We start from the raw sequence: 17,185 nt of genomic DNA, 5'->3' as shown, positions 1-17,185 counted from the left end.
ACTTTTTTTTTTGAATGATGCATTTAAGTGTTCTTTTTCAATATTCTCTTTTTTTGTAATGGGACAGAAACATATGCAGATATTTAAGTTTTTTTGGAAGCTTGAATGTATGCTGTCTATATTTATCACAGAACTGATATTATGTTTTAAAATATTTAATTGTTTCCTTTTAGAACACCAAAGGTCTGATGGCATTTTTATTTTCTTTGATTCAATATTGTCGTTTGTATTGTTAAATGGCCTTCATGCTTTCTGGCACAGGGGAAATTTGAAAAAAGGCTCCCAGTACTGTTCTCCGTTGTTACCTTAACATAATTATTCAGAACATATATGTAATATATATGTAATATATGCAATAGGAGCATACCACACAAAATTAATACATAGAATTAACCCAGAACAGTGTTTTGTGTCTTGATAAAACCACACCAAGACAATTACATTAGTGGTCAGGGCTAATGCTGGGTATATCCCAACCAACATGTTCCCTTTTAATTACATTATTTCTTTGTGAAATATTAAATAATGTGCAGACATTCAAATGAAAAAAAAAAAAAAAAAAGTCCTCACTGGGCTTAATTTGTGTAGTAGCACTGCCACCTAGTGGATACCTTCAATAATATCCAAGGACAGTTAAAGCGTTACATTTGCAAAAGCAGGGCTGTACAGAGACCTTTTGAGGGGCAGGTGCTGAAACTCAGAAAATGGCACACCAACCACCAAAATAAGATTTCCAACACCCAGTTATTGTACAGAATATATTTTATCAAAATGAATGAATTAATGACAGCAACAATAGCAATACAAAGCATTTTTTTTCTTCAAATCAAAGTGGCACATCGGACACTATTCTGTACGGACTACTACACTAATTAACGTTTTATATTCTAGCATGTCCCCCACCTCACAAGTGAAAATAATTACACATTGTTAGAACATGTTAGGATGTTATTATTTTTTATTATTCTTTTACTTCATTTTGCCCACACATTTTAAATAATGTATCCATTCTATATGGATTATGTACAAACAAATAATGTTCCAAGCTCACTGTGTTGAACAAGAAGGCTTACACCACTGGAAAGAAAGACTGCTGGTTTAGCACAGATTGATTCAAAATGGCGGTCAGGAAATAACATCTCAGCAGCAGTAATTACATTCCAATTCTTATTCCTTCTACCAGTGCAAATAAAGCAAAAGAATGTTCATCTTTAATATTGTATTTATATATTTACATTTAGAATTATGCAAGGCTATTTCAAAAGTACAGTACATAACAAGAAATATACAATATATATGTTGCAATGGCAGAAAAAAGAAGTATGCTTCAGAACAAAACCTTAAAGGATTTTCATGTGAAGAATGATCCAGTCTGCAATGATAACTGAACATACCTGTCTATGTTTTGGCACTTTGTATGCTGTCAAAAATAGAACTCTATCAGATAATCTCCTTGTTAAAACTCTGCTTAAAGAACATACAATACTATATAAATGTAATCTACCCTTAGCCATCATCACCCCTTTAAAACATTAAACACATAATAACATTACTTGCCATTGTAAAAAAATAATAAAAATAATAAATAAAGTGGTGTTATATCCTCCATTTGATTATTGCCCTTATTGTTTGCATTTCTAGGACAGAATGTGAATAAATACAAAGAAGGTACTTCCTGGAAATGTATATTATCATTCAAGTAGCTAAGATATTTCACAACACCTCATACAACTTTCTTGTTACCAAATCTCATATTTTGTAAATGTGATTTTGAGTACTGAAAAATACATAGTATCTCAACAGTCAACAGCAAAAAAACAGTGTAAAGTTTGCCATACATTCCTCAAATGTTGACTCTGCCAGAATTGTTTATATTCTGAATAGCTCTGCATAAAAGCTAAATCCTCTTCAAAATAATAATAAAAATCACAAGCCAGTTTGAGGACATGCCGGTATGAACAATTTCTATTCAATATTTCCTGCTGTTAATATACATCCTAATGATCCAGAGGTGAAACTGCACTCAGACTGTGAATTACCTTCATACTGGCCAGATGGGTGGCTGTACCACTCAAAGGTGCTCTGCCACCCTCTCCCACCCTCTCCCTGATGCTGTTTTCATTTCTACCTGGCTGTATTACATCCTGGCAGACTGCCAGAACTGTGATTCCGCAGCCATTCATATCTCCGAAGGCTGCTTAATACTCGGGCTGGTTTATACTCCCTGCAACTAGCAACATCGTTGGTCGCAGTGACATTCGGTTCAAACTTCATAGATTAAATATATTTTTAATTAAACAACGACCATAGTCAATGTCAGGTGACGTTAGAACATTCATGAACATTCTGCGATTTCAGTCGAGTGATGGGGTATAAACCAGCCTTTAGACTTCAGCAGGAAAACAGAACCACACCACCCTCAAATGAGGAGCTAATAAATGTAATAGCAGGCACAGATGGGGAATTATTTTCAGTTGGCTTGATTTGAATCCCAAGGTATTTCGGGCAAAATAGGTAATGTGGGTTTCACAGTGCAATTCATTATCGCAAAGCAGGTGTATCTGGCTCATTAATGAGAAATTGATGCAAAATCTGTGCCTTGTCTCTCCATATAATTTATAATACCACTGATATGCAACGAGATCCTCCAACACTTCTCTCTAGTGTAGCCAAAAGAGAAAATGCAGTTGTCCAAATTTCACCTATAATAATATTTCCTTGCATTCATATCACGCCAGTGACTCAAAGCACAGTGACGAGGGAACCTACAGAATGTCACCTACATACTTTTGCGTGTACACTGCATTGAATGAGTGACAAAAAGAGTATGTCCACAGAGAAGAGGCAGTTTAAAGAGACAAGGCATGTCTTGGAGCTTAGAAAAGCGGTCGGAGACCGAGTGGAATTGCTGGTGGGCTGAGAAGCAGTATTGGAGTACTGGCACTTATAATCCTTTTTGGGAGGAGGCATAAAAGTGATTTTCGTTCCTCCAGACGCTGACATTCAGACAGGTTCTCTGTTCTCTCCGGGGAGAGGATGAATCATGGACATGCGGTGTCCGACACATGGGAAATCAGAGCTGGATAAAGCGGGGTAGAGTCCTGGCTAGGCTCTGGCCTCAAAGCTTGGGGCTGTTTACAGGATTACTGCCCGGGAGAAAGTGATGTGACAACGTTAGGGGAAAGCCATAAATGGCCCGAGATAAAAATAACACAAGCAGCGGCCGCAGATAGGTAACCAGGGCTGAATGGATTGAGAAACCAGGGGCTTACTCAACGGGCAGAAAGTTCTCCATCTCAAAACCTTCCATCTACTCAACAGGCAGGGGATGATGCATTGCAATGAGCTGTATAAAGGCCACAGCCAATCCCTCTTCAGCCACCGTACCTGCTGCATTCCGAACCAGAACATGGGTGGAACCTGGCACTGGTCAAAGAGACCCTCATCCTGAATGACTCCAGTTAAGTCAGAACAAACTAGCGGGCTCTTATGGTAACAGATTCATTTCCTTTCGTTTGATTTTATAATGTTGATTCCTTATTTAGTGTGACTTGCCAAATAAATGGAGCACTGTGCAAATTAAAATACTAAATAACTAGTGTACAAATATGCAGTGAGTTGAAAAACCGGCAATTCACACAAAACTAATCTCACACCTGTGCTTGGCTAAGAAATCAATAATTCTTAGCTGCACTTCAATGCATTAATTCAAGCCAATGCTAACCACACCATGTGGGTTTGCTGATAATGACAACCCAGGACACTGTCACAATGATCAATATTTGTAGCAGTAGCACTAGAACAGTAAATACAGTCTATGATGCAAGTGATGAACAATAATATTCTTTACTGTGCAATACTTTCAGGCATTTATATTGTTTATAGAATCTCTTTTAGAAACCTTTTCATCATGCGCAATCTTAAGGCATGAAAATGCAAGTGTGAGAAATGACAAAGAAAAAAACGAATTTGGTGTCCCATGGTTTAGGCTTGTAGCCCAGTGAGAAATCCTCCTCTTTATAAATACTTATGTTCTTGTTTATAAAAGAGGCCACAGTTCTGTTTCTCCCCAACATAAACCTTCTCTCCAAATGCCAGGTGCTGGCCTTTCATCTCTGCTACCAAGTAACACAATTAACGGTTGTGTCCCACTTGTTTTGCTTTTAAGGTAATCTCTGATTTAACTGCACACATCCGCTATAAAAAGCATACCTTCTTGGCAAATACAGACTGACTGATAGTATGGAAAATTTGTGGAGCGGAGTAGACCATTGGACTTTGGAACGTGGGTGCTGAGCAGTATATTTTTCCAGGAAGATTCCATGACATACTATATACAGCCATATAAAAGCAGTTTCTCTGTATAAGGAAATGGAAATCATGGAAGTAAATGTACACGTGTATGAAGCATAGGCTGTTACTTGTCTGAAAGTGAGGTTTGTGCATAGAGCTTTAGCATCGTATCCATCTGATTTGTCTGTATGATGTGTAAGGGACCAGAATGAGCAAGGGATGATAAAGTATAAGCAGTTTTTTACTTGATTCAGATCTAGTTCAAACTGGTGAATACGGCTCAGTTTATATCAACTATGAGAAGGCTTTTTCCTCACTCCTCTGTATTGATCATTCTGACCTTTAAAATTATTCGAGGTGATTCCACCACTGACAGGTTTTGGATGTTTCCCTTAACACTCGTATGAAAATGTTAGAGTACGGTAGGGGAACAGAATGAAACACTGGGTGTGATCCCCAGATTTTCTTACAGTAGAACAAACCAAACCTCTCGACCCCAGGCAGGCTGCTGTGAATGACAGTATGAAAGTAGCAGCATTACAGAAGTAAGGAACATGACACTAGTTGAACACACTGTACAAAACTGTTGCATTTGAGGTTGTGTTTGGGAACACTGTACAGTTCACCCCCAGTGGAGATGAGCAGCCAGTGGCTTCTGACCAGTGAAGACCATGTTGGTCTCAGTTTCATACTGGCATAGACATCGGGCAACTATCAGAGGACCAATTTAAAAATGGAAACCCAAGTAGCACCCCAGGTAAAAGAAATACTTCAGTGCGTAGAAACAGGTGTCTTTTGAAATTCCAGATGCGTCAAACGTCTTCTGTACAATCGCACATAATCCCCAATATGGAAAAAGTTAGTCTTTTCATTCTTTACATTTTTGATTTACATTCAGGCATTCTGAAGGATGACCATAACAGAAGAGAGTAGCTCAGAGGGTCCTCAGGCAGGTGAAGAGTGTAGTTCTGACACTTCTCCCGGTGACTGCTGCTATAAGACTGTGGCCTCCTCTATGGCATTGACCCATCTGTGGAGAAACAGGTAGAGGTTCTTCAATGACAGAGGAATACTTCATGGTTCAGAGGAACAAGCTAGACTGTCTGTGCCAGCCGATGATCACTGCGATAAAGGGCACTGCAATTTGTGGTGAACCACTTTTATCCTTTTGTAAAGTTCATTTATTATCCTCAATATGGACACTTAATTTCCTATAATTAATTATGCATGGGATTATGTTGCAAATCTGCTCAGAAAGTTGTCTTTTGTCTTCACCTCACCCATACAATTTATTTAAATGTTTTTCCACCTTTTCTTATGTGAAAATAAACAAATAAGATAAATCAAATATGAAAGTGCATGTTAACTTATAGACTTATTTTTAATATATATTTTTTTACTTAATATGCTTGCAGCGTATGTCCCATTTATAGAAAATCCTTGCAGCATATGTCCCATTATTCTCAGGCAACGACTTTCATATGTAAAGCAATATCTGCATTAGAGAACTAAAGAAATACAATAGTAAGTGTAGAGTACATTATCACATGGTGATGATTTGGTGTTTCTCTAACCTCTGCGCAGTGTGATTTTCTTCTCTGTAGGTGTAATACAGGGCCTTCTTCTGGTACAGCTGGAACACATTGGTAACTTCTTCTTCCTCTGGTCTGTCTGGCAGCTTTACAGTGAAGCCAAGGAGAGGCAAGCTCTCTGATGTCACCTTGTCCTGAATCAGGAGGAGTGTGAGTGTGTGTGTGTGTGAGAGAGAGAGAGAGAGAGAGAGAGAGAGAGAGCACAGTCATTCTCATTCTAAAGAGTGCACTGGTGAACAAGGGGGGCATCAGTGTTCATACAAACAGTACACTCAGGGAATTCTGGGTGAGAATGTGAACGGCAGTTTGGGGGGCACCTCCAGTGTTCATACAGACAGTACACTCAGGGTAAAGGTAGACATTGTGGGTGAGCGTGTGAACTCTGGGCAGTTTGGGGTGGGACCTCCAGTGTTCATACAGACAGTACACTCAGGGTAAAGGTAGACATTGTGGGTGAGCATGTGAACTCTGGGCAGCTTGGGGTGGGACCTCCAGTGTTCATACAGACAGTACACTCAGGGTAAAGGTAGGCATTGTGGGTGAGTGTGTGAACTCTGGGCAGTTTGGGGGACCTCTGTGCCCCCTCACCTCAGGAGTGGAGGAGACATAGGGCACCTTGTCTTTGAGGAGGAACCACAGCTTCTTCCAGTTCCTCTTGCTCCTCTTGCAGCGGTGCAGACCGCCGCTCCCGCTCGAGCTCTCCGGCGACTCTGCCACCTGTGAAGCATCGTGAGAGAGAGGCTCTCCTTCAAAATGGCCACTGCTAAAGGGGCCCATAAGCACTGAGAACCGTGACTTCAGCAGGGTAAAGACCATGCAGGCTGCCCTTACCTGGTTCAGTGGGACGGTGGTCTTCCTGTGCCTCCACAGGTTGGGCGGGTGAATGTTCTGGAAGACGGCGGAGAGGGGTCGGCTGGACCGGTTGGGGCGAGGACTGTCGTTGCCGCTGGCTCCTGCTACGCTGCCCCCTATGAAGGGAATGATTTCACACTGCTTTATCCGGAATCTTCTACTCTCACAGACTGTGGAAGAGCAGGGTGCTCTGGGGACTGGATACTCTACCTCGTCTCTTCAGCTCAGCGTAGCAGTGGTCACACACTTTGGCCGTCCTGTCCTTCAGGTACTTTAGGGGGTACTTGTTCCTCGAACAGCCGCGGCACACGATCTGTGAGTCACAGAGGTGCGCACGTGAGAGAGAGCCCGCGTTGAACACACGCGTCCCCGCAGGCAGACCTGACCGCAGACGGTTCACGGTCAGCGTTCCCGGGCACTGACCTTCCCGCATGCTGCGCAGTGGTGCCGGCGCAGGGTGAGGGAGAAATCCGAGGCGCAGTTCATGCACATCAGCACCTGGGACACGGGCACCAGGGTGGGAGCCGTCTCCCCCAGGGACATCCAGACCTTCTCCCGGGCCTGAGGGACACAGTGCACTGGGGTCACGCTACCCAGTAGCACACATTACCATGAAGCAGATAACAGGGCTTCCACTGACAGCGCACTAAATCAATGTGACGTCTAAGGGAATATGCTGATGGCTAGATTCTGACCCTGAACCCGTTTTACAAAACACCACGGCACTCCTTAAAAGGGATTACGTCTTTTTCGGAATGTCAGTGCATTCATAACTGAGCATTTAGAGCATATTTGTGTTACATTTTTGGTTCATGAAGGCAGAAAGAGTAGAAGGGCTGCTAAAATAGGGATATAAATAAACAAAATGTATTACAGCTAAAACTGCACCAGCTCAATTAGGCTCACTAACATCTGTCTTTTTATGTGACACATGTCTGATTTCTTCACTAATTCAGTATGTGTCACATATGGCGACTGTAGTCTAAACACAATAAATCACATAAGAATCAGATTTTTCTATTTGGACATAGTCGGGGTCATACTTTGCCAGTATGGAATATGAACATTCCAGCATACATCTTTTGCTGCCACTAATATTGACAGATAACATCCCACAATAGGCGTGAGAGTAGTACTGTATTACAACCTGTTGTCCAATTGCTTGCCAGATCACCAACTCAGACAATTGTGAGCTCAGTCTAAATGCACAGTCTGATACCCAACACATGGAAATTGCTATTGCAAATTGTTGTATACATAAAAATCCAATTTATATTAATATGAATGGATAAAGGGCCTTACATGCAAAAAAATGTTGCATAGATCTATAAGAGCAATGTGTAATACAGAAACAATATAATAGATTTGGGAATTAAGAATACAATAAAAGTATTTTGTTTATGTCCCTTCAGGCAAAAACACTATGACGTGTTTATGATTATATGGTATACAGCGGAGTACACAGACATTACAGATTTTATCTCATTTCATAAAACAGGACTGAAGGAGTCACCAGATCATACGTATGTATGTTCATGTATCATAAACACTGGATATGATGACCTTGCTATCCCGGGGACTGAGAGATACACACTTAAGAGATTATAAACATTTAATTTTTTGTATCATGAAATAAATAACTAGCAAACGTAAGATTATGTATCTGCACACTGTGTCATTTGTGAACTGCACTTCAGTTATGGAGCAGATGTTCGATGATCCAGTATCCTTCAATTAAAAGAAAAATAATAATGCATAATAAATGGACAAAGTCCAGGTTGGCATTGAGACACACAGGAGATATAAAAACACAGACCACTTTAGACTGCTGATAGCAGGATTTTGCTAGACTGCAATAAAATCCATGAACAACCCCCTTGGAAAATCCATCCTCCATTTTCTTTTGTGCCTCGCACATAACAGTAGCTGTTTTATGAGTAAAACCAAAGAGGTAGCTAGTGAGCTAATGAATAAATAAATGATTTTTTATATTTTTAAATAATTGAACAAAGTCATAAAGTACTCAAGTTTCTTTTGTATGTTGGCAATTTGGCTGATAATGTTTGGAATAAAAATCATCGGACAGCCTATGATCAAAAAGGATTTTTATTTCCACCTACATCATGTGACTGACGAGAACCTTTTGCCTCATTGGGTATGATAACGGGATTGTATAATTTATCAGTCCACAAGTCTGTGCTCCTATAAACACCCTCGTAAAACACCCAGTAATAGTCATAGCTCTTTTATAGTCATCACTGTGGTGTGATAGACTTTGTTAATATAAAATAGTGTGTATTAAAATAGGTCTATATAATTATCATTATCATTCCATGTGTGACTAGGCTTTAAAATACACATTACACTTGGAGAGATAACCACACACACTTGACTGCAACATTGTTTTGCTCAGCATCAGACCTGGGTCAAATATTTGCAATACTGTATTCCTTTTCCTCACATACATAATGTTTTGATGAAAATTCTCAGTGAACTGCAGGAGTGTTCTCAAATTCATCAGCAACAAAATAATTTTTCAGACCAGGTCTGCTCAGCCTGACTGACGCCTGAGCCCGTATTCATAAAGCAGCTGAGTATGAGTGCTGATCTAGGATCAGTTTATGCTTTAGGTTCATAATAGGCAAGGTAAAGATCTGAACAGGGGAAACTCATCCTAGATCAGTGCTCCTGCTCACCATGCAGGCCGTGAGCACTGCTGGCCCAGCTCCCCTCACCTCTGTGCTGGAGCTGGAGCTGGAGGCGCGGCAGGGCCCCTGGCCCCTGGCGTGGCCCTCCACCGTGTGGCTCAGCGTGTGGTACCAGTCCTCCCGCTCTCCACACGAGCTGCGGGGACACGGAGAGGTCAGACACGGGCGCGAGCACCAGCGAGGGGCGCGGGGACGCTGACCTCACCCACCTGGCCGAGAGTGTGATGGAGATGTCCGTCACCTCGATCCTCAGGGCGTACTGCACGTTCTCTATCAGCGGCCTGCTGACCTGCAAGCAGCACACCACAGCCGTTCAGCACACACTCCAACATACCACATTCAGCACACACTCCAACATACCACATTCAGCACACACTCTAACATACCACATTCAGCACACACTCTAACATACCACATTCAGCACACACTCCAGCATACCACATTCAGCACACACTCTAACATACCACATTCAGCACACACTCTAACATACCACATTCAGCACACACTCTAACATACCACATTCAGCACACACTCCAACATACCACATTCAGCACACACTCTAACATACCACATTCAGCACACACTCTAACATACCACATTCAGCACACACTCCAACATACCACATTCAGCACACACTCTAACATACCACATTCAGCACACACTCCAACATACCACATTCAGCACACACTCTAACATACCACATTCAGCACACACTCCAACATACCACATTCAGCACACACTCTAACATACCACATTCAGCACACACTCCAACATACCACATTCAGCACACACTCTAACATACCACATTCAGCACACACTCTAACATACCACATTCAGCATACACTCTAACATACCACATTCAGCACACACTCTAACATACCACATTCAGCACACACTCCAGAGTGGAGAATGCATTCCTTAGATCTACACTCAGTGTGCTTTCTATTAGGTAGACCTGTACACCAGCGTGTTAAATACTTAATCAGCCAGTCATGTGGCAGCAACTAAATGCATAAAAGCATGCAGACTTAGTCAAGAGGTTCAACTGTTGTTCAGATCAAATTTCAGAATGATGCAGAGAATGGTGCAAAAAGATTAGTGATTCTGCTGACCAATCACTGGTGCACATTTAATTCACATCTCACCTTCATCCCAACAAGTGTGAGGGCATTCTTCAGTCTGTACTTCCCATCCTGCTGTGGGTACGTGTACAGCATTATGTCGTTCATCTGTCAGGAAACAAAGCCCATAGGCATTACTACTTTCCTTGCATTGTCTGCCATCCTACCACTAGGTGGCAATGTAAGATTGAGATAAACGTTTCACTGCTGAACCGGCATGGCTACACAAAACTTGGAGGTAACCTAAATTTTCATGTTTTCAAAAAACTGGTCACAGTTCTGTCATGCTACATGCGGAAGCGATTTCACAGTAAACTGTTGCACACTCTCATACTTTGACAGCAATGGTACGTGGCAGCATCTACAAGACATTTTAACGCAAATGCTGATGTGCTTTTAACATTCATATAAAGTTTTATCCAGAGCTGACATATTTTTAAAAATATTACTGATTAAATCTTCCTATATCATTTTGTTGGAAGCTTAGTTATTAAACATACCTGTTGCATAGAGAAGATCACTAAATAAGAAGCTAAAATAAAAAATGTTTTGACACAATTCAAGACCTGCCCCTTTTCAGATAATTTACAGTACAACTTCCCGCCGTGTTTTTTTTTAAGGCGTATTGTAAGCAATAACAAGCTTCAAACTGCTGTTTTGTCGGGAAAGCCGTGTTTTGAGACGAAAGGAAGAGATGACATCATGTGACATGAATGTTCTGAATACAGCAAACATCCGCAGCTCATGAAGCGGCATCCAGGAATTCTCCTGCTGAACTGAGCGGCTCTGAGAACACTTACAACACGGACAACATCAACAACCCCGAGAGGGGAGAAGCGCGTTCTCCCTCCGCTCAGGCTGCCTCGCCTCTCTCCTCCTCCGTCCTCTCCTTTCACCTTTCCCGCTGTTCGCCCCTTTTCTTCTCCTTCTTCCCTGCACAATGCTACTGTCTCTCTTCTGCTCCCTCCATCTATCAAAAAGCCCCCTCCGTCCCTTTCATCAAATCACGCGCCCCCCCCTCTCTCCCCTCCCGGTTGTCGGAGCGCCCTTTTGAGCGGTTACAGATCTGACTTTCAATGCCAGGGGCTGACGGATGGCTTGTCTGGTGACTTTACTCAGTCTACTTATTGCTCCATAAATTACACTCTCCCTCAGATGCATCAATCCACCCCCAGCCCCCCTCCCCTGACAAACTCCTCATGCCACCCCTCAGACAGTGCTGCATCCCCAGCCTGAGATCCCTCATATGTGCTCTGATAGAGCATCCATCATAGCTCACTTATTGCAGAAACACACACACACACACACACACACACACAGAGGTAAAACAAAAGCTTCAGGCTCTGTTATAACCAGGTCAGAGATCACAACTGGCTTAAGTGGGACTTCCTTGATTGCTCCACAGCCGGGTTATTATTCCATGCTGTGACGCACACGTGGGTGGGGGGTGTGAGGCAGTAAAGGTATGTGTGTAAGGGGGCTGAATCTCTGGGGGCTGGAGGCCGTGGGTTAAACACAGCAGAGATACAGCCACACACAGTGCGGTTGTTACCCCGTAACCATCCCACCGTACAGCTGCTCTGCTTGGCTTGGCTCTTGTGCGCAGACCTGATGTCTTCCCTGCACAGACCGCAGAGCACTGCATCTCACCGCACATGCTAATGGGAGCACAAAACAGCACCTGTCCTGTGGTTCAGGAAGCTAAGAGGGCTATTAATATGGAGCTGAATCTAAACAGGGATATTAATGTCTAATATATTAATGATGCCAAGGTGAGGAGGCTGTGGAATACAAATAAGCCAGTGCCCACTACCTCATTTCCCAGACACCTTTTCACTTTTCTGCAGGGTGACTTTCAAATCGTACATTACTCCCAAACTCAACAGTTTGATGAATCGCTCCTGCATTGTTGTGTTTAATAGTTAATTCCTCGCAGTTGCTACTCGCAGTAGCTCCATCATTTCACATTTGGCCAGTGAAAAGCCCTGCTAGAAGGACAATATGATGGTCATGATCTGGCTGTGGCTGTGCCTCACAACATTAAAGTAGTCTGTCTTCATTCTGCTCTCACTCTAGCCTGCTCCTGTTTATGCTTGTCAGCACTGACCCTAGTGGCCTAGCTATGGTATTTTAGGTACTGAAACATCTCCACTGAGACCCAAACTCCTTATCCATTATAGGGCCAGACTAAGGTCCCCTCTTCCTCCCTATGTAGGCCTTCCCAGACCTGTCAGAGAGGTCCCTGGACAGGAAAGCGGCATTCAGTAACCCACACCAAACATCCTGTCAGGAAGTCTGGCTCTCAATAACAGGCAGGGCTGAGGGAGGCCTGGTGTCCTTGCATCCCTTCTCAGACGGTGAAACAGACGCAGAGAGTCCCGCCCTTGCCGCTGAGATGGGGGTCAGCACCACACCCTGCCCCACTTGCAGGGTGGCGTAGATAAAGCTCCTGGTTTTTAAAGCGAGGAGAGACACAGCGGCTGTGTCCTTGAGAGAGCTGCTGTACTTCAGCAGTGTAAAAACTCGACTGCACTGCTGGGTCATAAGCATTATGAAGACTGCCTGAACAAGGCCGTCTGCCAAACACATAGTTAACATACTGTAATGCTGTGCTGCCAGGGCTGCTGGCGTGGTCCGTTAGGGTGTGTGTGTGTGTCGGTGAGTATGTATGAACGTGCGTGTGCATATGTGTATGTGTGCGTGTGTGTGTGTTTGTGAGTGTGTGGGTTTATATGTAGTTGAATACTTGTTCATGTGTATGCATGAAAGTGCGTGCATATGCGTGCACGTGCATGTGCGCACGTGTGAATGTGTTAGCGCGCGTTTGTGTGTGCTTATGCATGTATGTGCTCAGGGATTAACACTGACACATGGCTGTTGAGGCCTGGCAGGGCCGTGGGTGGCACATGTAACACAACAAGGGAAGCGACAGAGCTATTAACATCCTGCTGCTGCAATCAAACATGTTTACGCCCGCTGTGGTACAGGCCTTGAGCACGCACATAGGTACATCAACACGCTAGCGCCCTGGGGAGAGAACGCCAATGTAGTCCCATTACATTAACCCCGATATTATTACATCATCAGTTACCATGGCAGAGCCTGTCAGCTGCTGTGATGCAGAAGCACTTGGCAGTTGGCACTTGGGGGATCGTTATGGCTGTGGTCCGCATACAACAAGCATACCGTTTGAGCAGAACGTAAAACCAGCGAACTGAAAACACTGGCAGATACGTATTTAGGGATTTAATTTTAAGCTGATTAAGTATCTTGTTTCATTATTGCTGAAACAAAAAAGCTCACAGCAGGGAAAGCCCAGCTATCTAAAACGAGAAGCGACACTCACCAGGAACAAGTGCCGTGGTTGGCGGCTTTTCCGCGAGACTTTCATCAGGGTGCCCTCCTTCACGAACACCTGGAACACATACAGCGCACCAACACAAAACAACTATTTGAGTGGCAGGAATACAAAGCACAACGGGGGTACAGAAATTCTGGGGGTTCTGACGTTGAACATCCTGTACAACTGGATAAAAATAGCAGTATCAGTATCAATAAAACCATGGCAGGGTGGGTACCCTGACTAATAATTAGGGGCACACATAAAATGATTTATGGTGAAAATGAAAATATGTATGTTGGTTTACTACCAATGAGGTGCTGGTGGTGGCAAGATAAGAATTCTATGAAAAGAACAGGGCGGAAAGAGTCTCTATGACTACCTCCAACATTCAAACCACACAGTGAAAAAATAAACAGGACTGACATTTTACTGCAAAATATTTTGAAAAATCTCATCAGGTTTACTCTGCAGAATACACAGCTAACTGATATAGTGGTGGAAAGAATCAATTAAACACTAAAAGGTAAGTCCTGAGAGAAACATTCATATTCCACTGACTTATGGTCTGACTTATGGTTAGTTAATAACTGCATGTAGACAGCTATCTCTGGGGCAGCACAGTTTCTTTGATGCAAATATTCACTGGTGTAACCAGGGAAACATAAGATGAACACAACACACAGTGAGTATTCAGCAGGGGCTGTTTGGGAGTATATTTTTCTTGAGTGAGGCGAGACACAAATGCAGCCAAGCCACACGTGTCAGAACTTTGCTCTCCCCTGAGGATAGCGTACACTGTGTTCCTGTATGTACCGTTCCCCAGATGCCCCCTACTGTTCCCCACGTTCCTGTCCTGAACTTCAATGACAGATCCTCAGGTCTCATCACATGCCTGTCAGCAAGTGTTCTCACTCCTGGCCTCGTTTTCGCTTGTGTTCAGCTCACAGTACCTGTATTCAGCTCACAGTACCTGTATTCAGCTCACAGTGCCTGTGTTCTCATGTTCAGCTCACAGTGCCTGTGTTCTCGTGTTCAGCTCACAGCACCTGTATTCAGCTCACAGTGCATGTGTTCTCGTGTTCAGCTCACAGTGCCTGTGTTCAGCTCACAGTGCCTGTGTTCTCTTGTGTTCAGCTCACAGTGCCTGTGTTTTCTTGTGTTCTTTCTTTTCCCTCATCCAGCATATGCACAGATACTGCTGTATGAGACACCACTGTGCCGTGCCTCTGTATCAGTCACCTACTTCACATGCATTTGCTCCTGATCAGAACACCTGGAACATAAAGGGGGTTTCCAGACTGTCCTTTTTAGAAACATACCCTCCTGCCAATGGAAGGGGGGCTGGATTCTTACTAATTACATAAGTCACAGAATGCCCTCCAGTGTTTACGGCCCAAAGCTCGTACAAAAACAATGTCCTTATCAGGCCCAGCAGAACTCACCCTTCCTGGCTGGAGCAAGTCTCTCTGGCCTCTGACACTGTACTCAATATGAACCAGGCGCAGCAAGTTCTCCTGAAAGACAGGGGAAGACAGATGAAGAGAGAGTGAGAGGGAGAGAAGGAGTGAAGCAGTGTGGGATGGAGAGAGATGCTGTATGAGAGAGGAGTGGATTGAAAGCGAAGACCTAGGACAGGAGTGGTAAAAACAGTAGGACTCCTTGTCATGGTCAAAAGAAGAGATTCCAAGGGGATCTTTGGTAGGGTCGGGTGGGCAGTGGGACAGGGTCACTAGTTTCCTAACATACCCCCTCTCACCAAACCCTTTACAGTTGCCACATGTGGACTGTTATTGGAATCGTTTTTTCCTGGTGCAGCTTGTATAAACATGGTAGGCCAGGCAGTGAGGGCAGCCAGGCATCTCCACACACGGTCAGCGTGCTGTTAGCTTCAGCTTTGAAAAGACACTCACAGCTGGAGATTTTCTGCTTTTTTAACTGCACTGTGCTGAGTAAAACAGCATGAGACAAAAATGATTAAATTCACAGCATGCAGAAATCTTAATTGTGATGGAGACACGTTTTGCCTGAGTGAGGAAATAGGCATGGTGACATAATTCTAAAACAGACATGCTACGTCTTCAAAATGCTCAGGACATCGTGTATCACCAAGCAAGGGATGAAAAAACACCTGAATATCAGCGTCTAATGCCTAGACAATGAGATAAATATGAAAATACAAACATAACTAGACAATAAATTCATCTGTATTCCGAATGGCATAGCATTGCGTGAATGGAGTGGTGACAACATAACAAACATCAAACATTCATTCATGCACGTTGGTCTGCACGAATCTAGTGGAGTTTATTCTCTCATTAATGAGTTGAATTGGACGTGATGCATACAATTTCTGATTCATAAAAACTATTAAGGTACTATTGCTGATCCGGAGGCAAGAGCAAGTGGGACAGACGTGAGTGTGAATAAATGGTAGCTGTAACCGTGTCCTGAGGTGACAAAGAAGAACAGATAGTCCACGGTCGCTCAAGGTCAGTCAGAGAGCGGTCACTCACCCCATCCCTCAGACAGTCATTGGCCTGGTCAGCCACCTCAGAGACCACCCCCAGAGCAGCTGAGAAAGAGGGAACGAGAGTGAGGGATGGGTGGGAGGTGCGGGGTCAGACATGCACCTCAACAGACAGCCAAATAAAAGGAGCAGACAGATAGATATAAGGGCAGGAACACACACAGAGCGAGCTTAGCCAGACGCCTGGCCAGACAGACCGACAGACAGACAGACGAGCTGAGACACACTGAAGGACACACACACAGCGGGTGACACACAAAATGAAAGCCACCGTGTGTGGGACAGAGCGCTAACCCCCCAACCTGTCTGTGGCACGTATGTGCCATGATGAATGCTCCGCTGCTCCCAAAACAATGGGCTCCTTTCTGCGCACAACAGTGTGTTTCTTCAAAGTGTCAGGGGGTAATAGCCTGGAAGTAGCTAACAGGCTGCGATAGTGCCAGGAGATACTGATGCGGCTACGCTTCATGAATAATCCATGAACTGAGAGATTGAGAGAGCAGCAGAGAGAGAGAGAGAGAGAGAGAGAGAGAGAGAGAGAGAGAAATTGCTCCAGCAGTACCTTGCGTATCTTCATATTCCTTGGAGTCTGGGGAGAGGTTGTTTAAGTAATCTGGAAGAAAAAAATAAAGACATTGACGCAACATATCCGCAATGGAGATATTTACAAATATTACAATTTGGTTGTTCTTTGAACAACTGCACTTTGGTAAAAACAGGAGAAATTGAAGATGTTAGGTATATGCTAC

The 17,185-nt window shown here is 43.5% G+C and overlaps 1 protein-coding gene across 2 annotated transcripts in view; it reads right to left on the bottom strand.

Moving 5' to 3' along the window:
- Positions 1-744: 744 nt before the first annotated feature.
- The window catches only part of LOC133139129 (FYVE, RhoGEF and PH domain-containing protein 5-like), a 45,714-nt gene continuing 29,273 nt past the window's right edge, over positions 745-17,185 (bottom strand). Inside the window, exons 9-21 of one of the 2 annotated variants that reach the window (XM_061258461.1) lie at positions 16,999-17,049; positions 16,423-16,481; positions 15,352-15,423; positions 13,913-13,981; positions 10,591-10,674; positions 9,655-9,734; positions 9,473-9,581; positions 7,161-7,298; positions 6,948-7,050; positions 6,717-6,853; positions 6,474-6,602; positions 5,868-6,019; positions 745-5,323 (exon numbers count right to left, since the gene is read on the bottom strand). In XM_061258461.1, the coding sequence (XP_061114445.1) occupies positions 5,287-5,323; positions 5,868-6,019; positions 6,474-6,602; positions 6,717-6,853; positions 6,948-7,050; positions 7,161-7,298; positions 9,473-9,581; positions 9,655-9,734; positions 10,591-10,674; positions 13,913-13,981; positions 15,352-15,423; positions 16,423-16,481; positions 16,999-17,049 (1,220 nt within the window). In that variant the 3' untranslated portion in view covers positions 745-5,286. The remainder of the gene's footprint in view (positions 5,324-5,867; positions 6,020-6,473; positions 6,603-6,716; positions 6,854-6,947; positions 7,051-7,160; positions 7,299-9,472; positions 9,582-9,654; positions 9,735-10,590; positions 10,675-13,912; positions 13,982-15,351; positions 15,424-16,422; positions 16,482-16,998; positions 17,050-17,185) is intronic. The other variant, XM_061258462.1, reaches the window with a different exon arrangement.

The sequence above is a fragment of the Conger conger genome, chromosome 10 (genome assembly GCF_963514075.1).
Source record: "Conger conger chromosome 10, fConCon1.1, whole genome shotgun sequence".
Lineage (NCBI taxonomy): Eukaryota > Metazoa > Chordata > Actinopteri > Anguilliformes > Congridae > Conger > Conger conger.
Note: the sequence above shows the minus strand (reverse complement) of the source record. Positions and strands in the feature narration are given on the sequence as shown.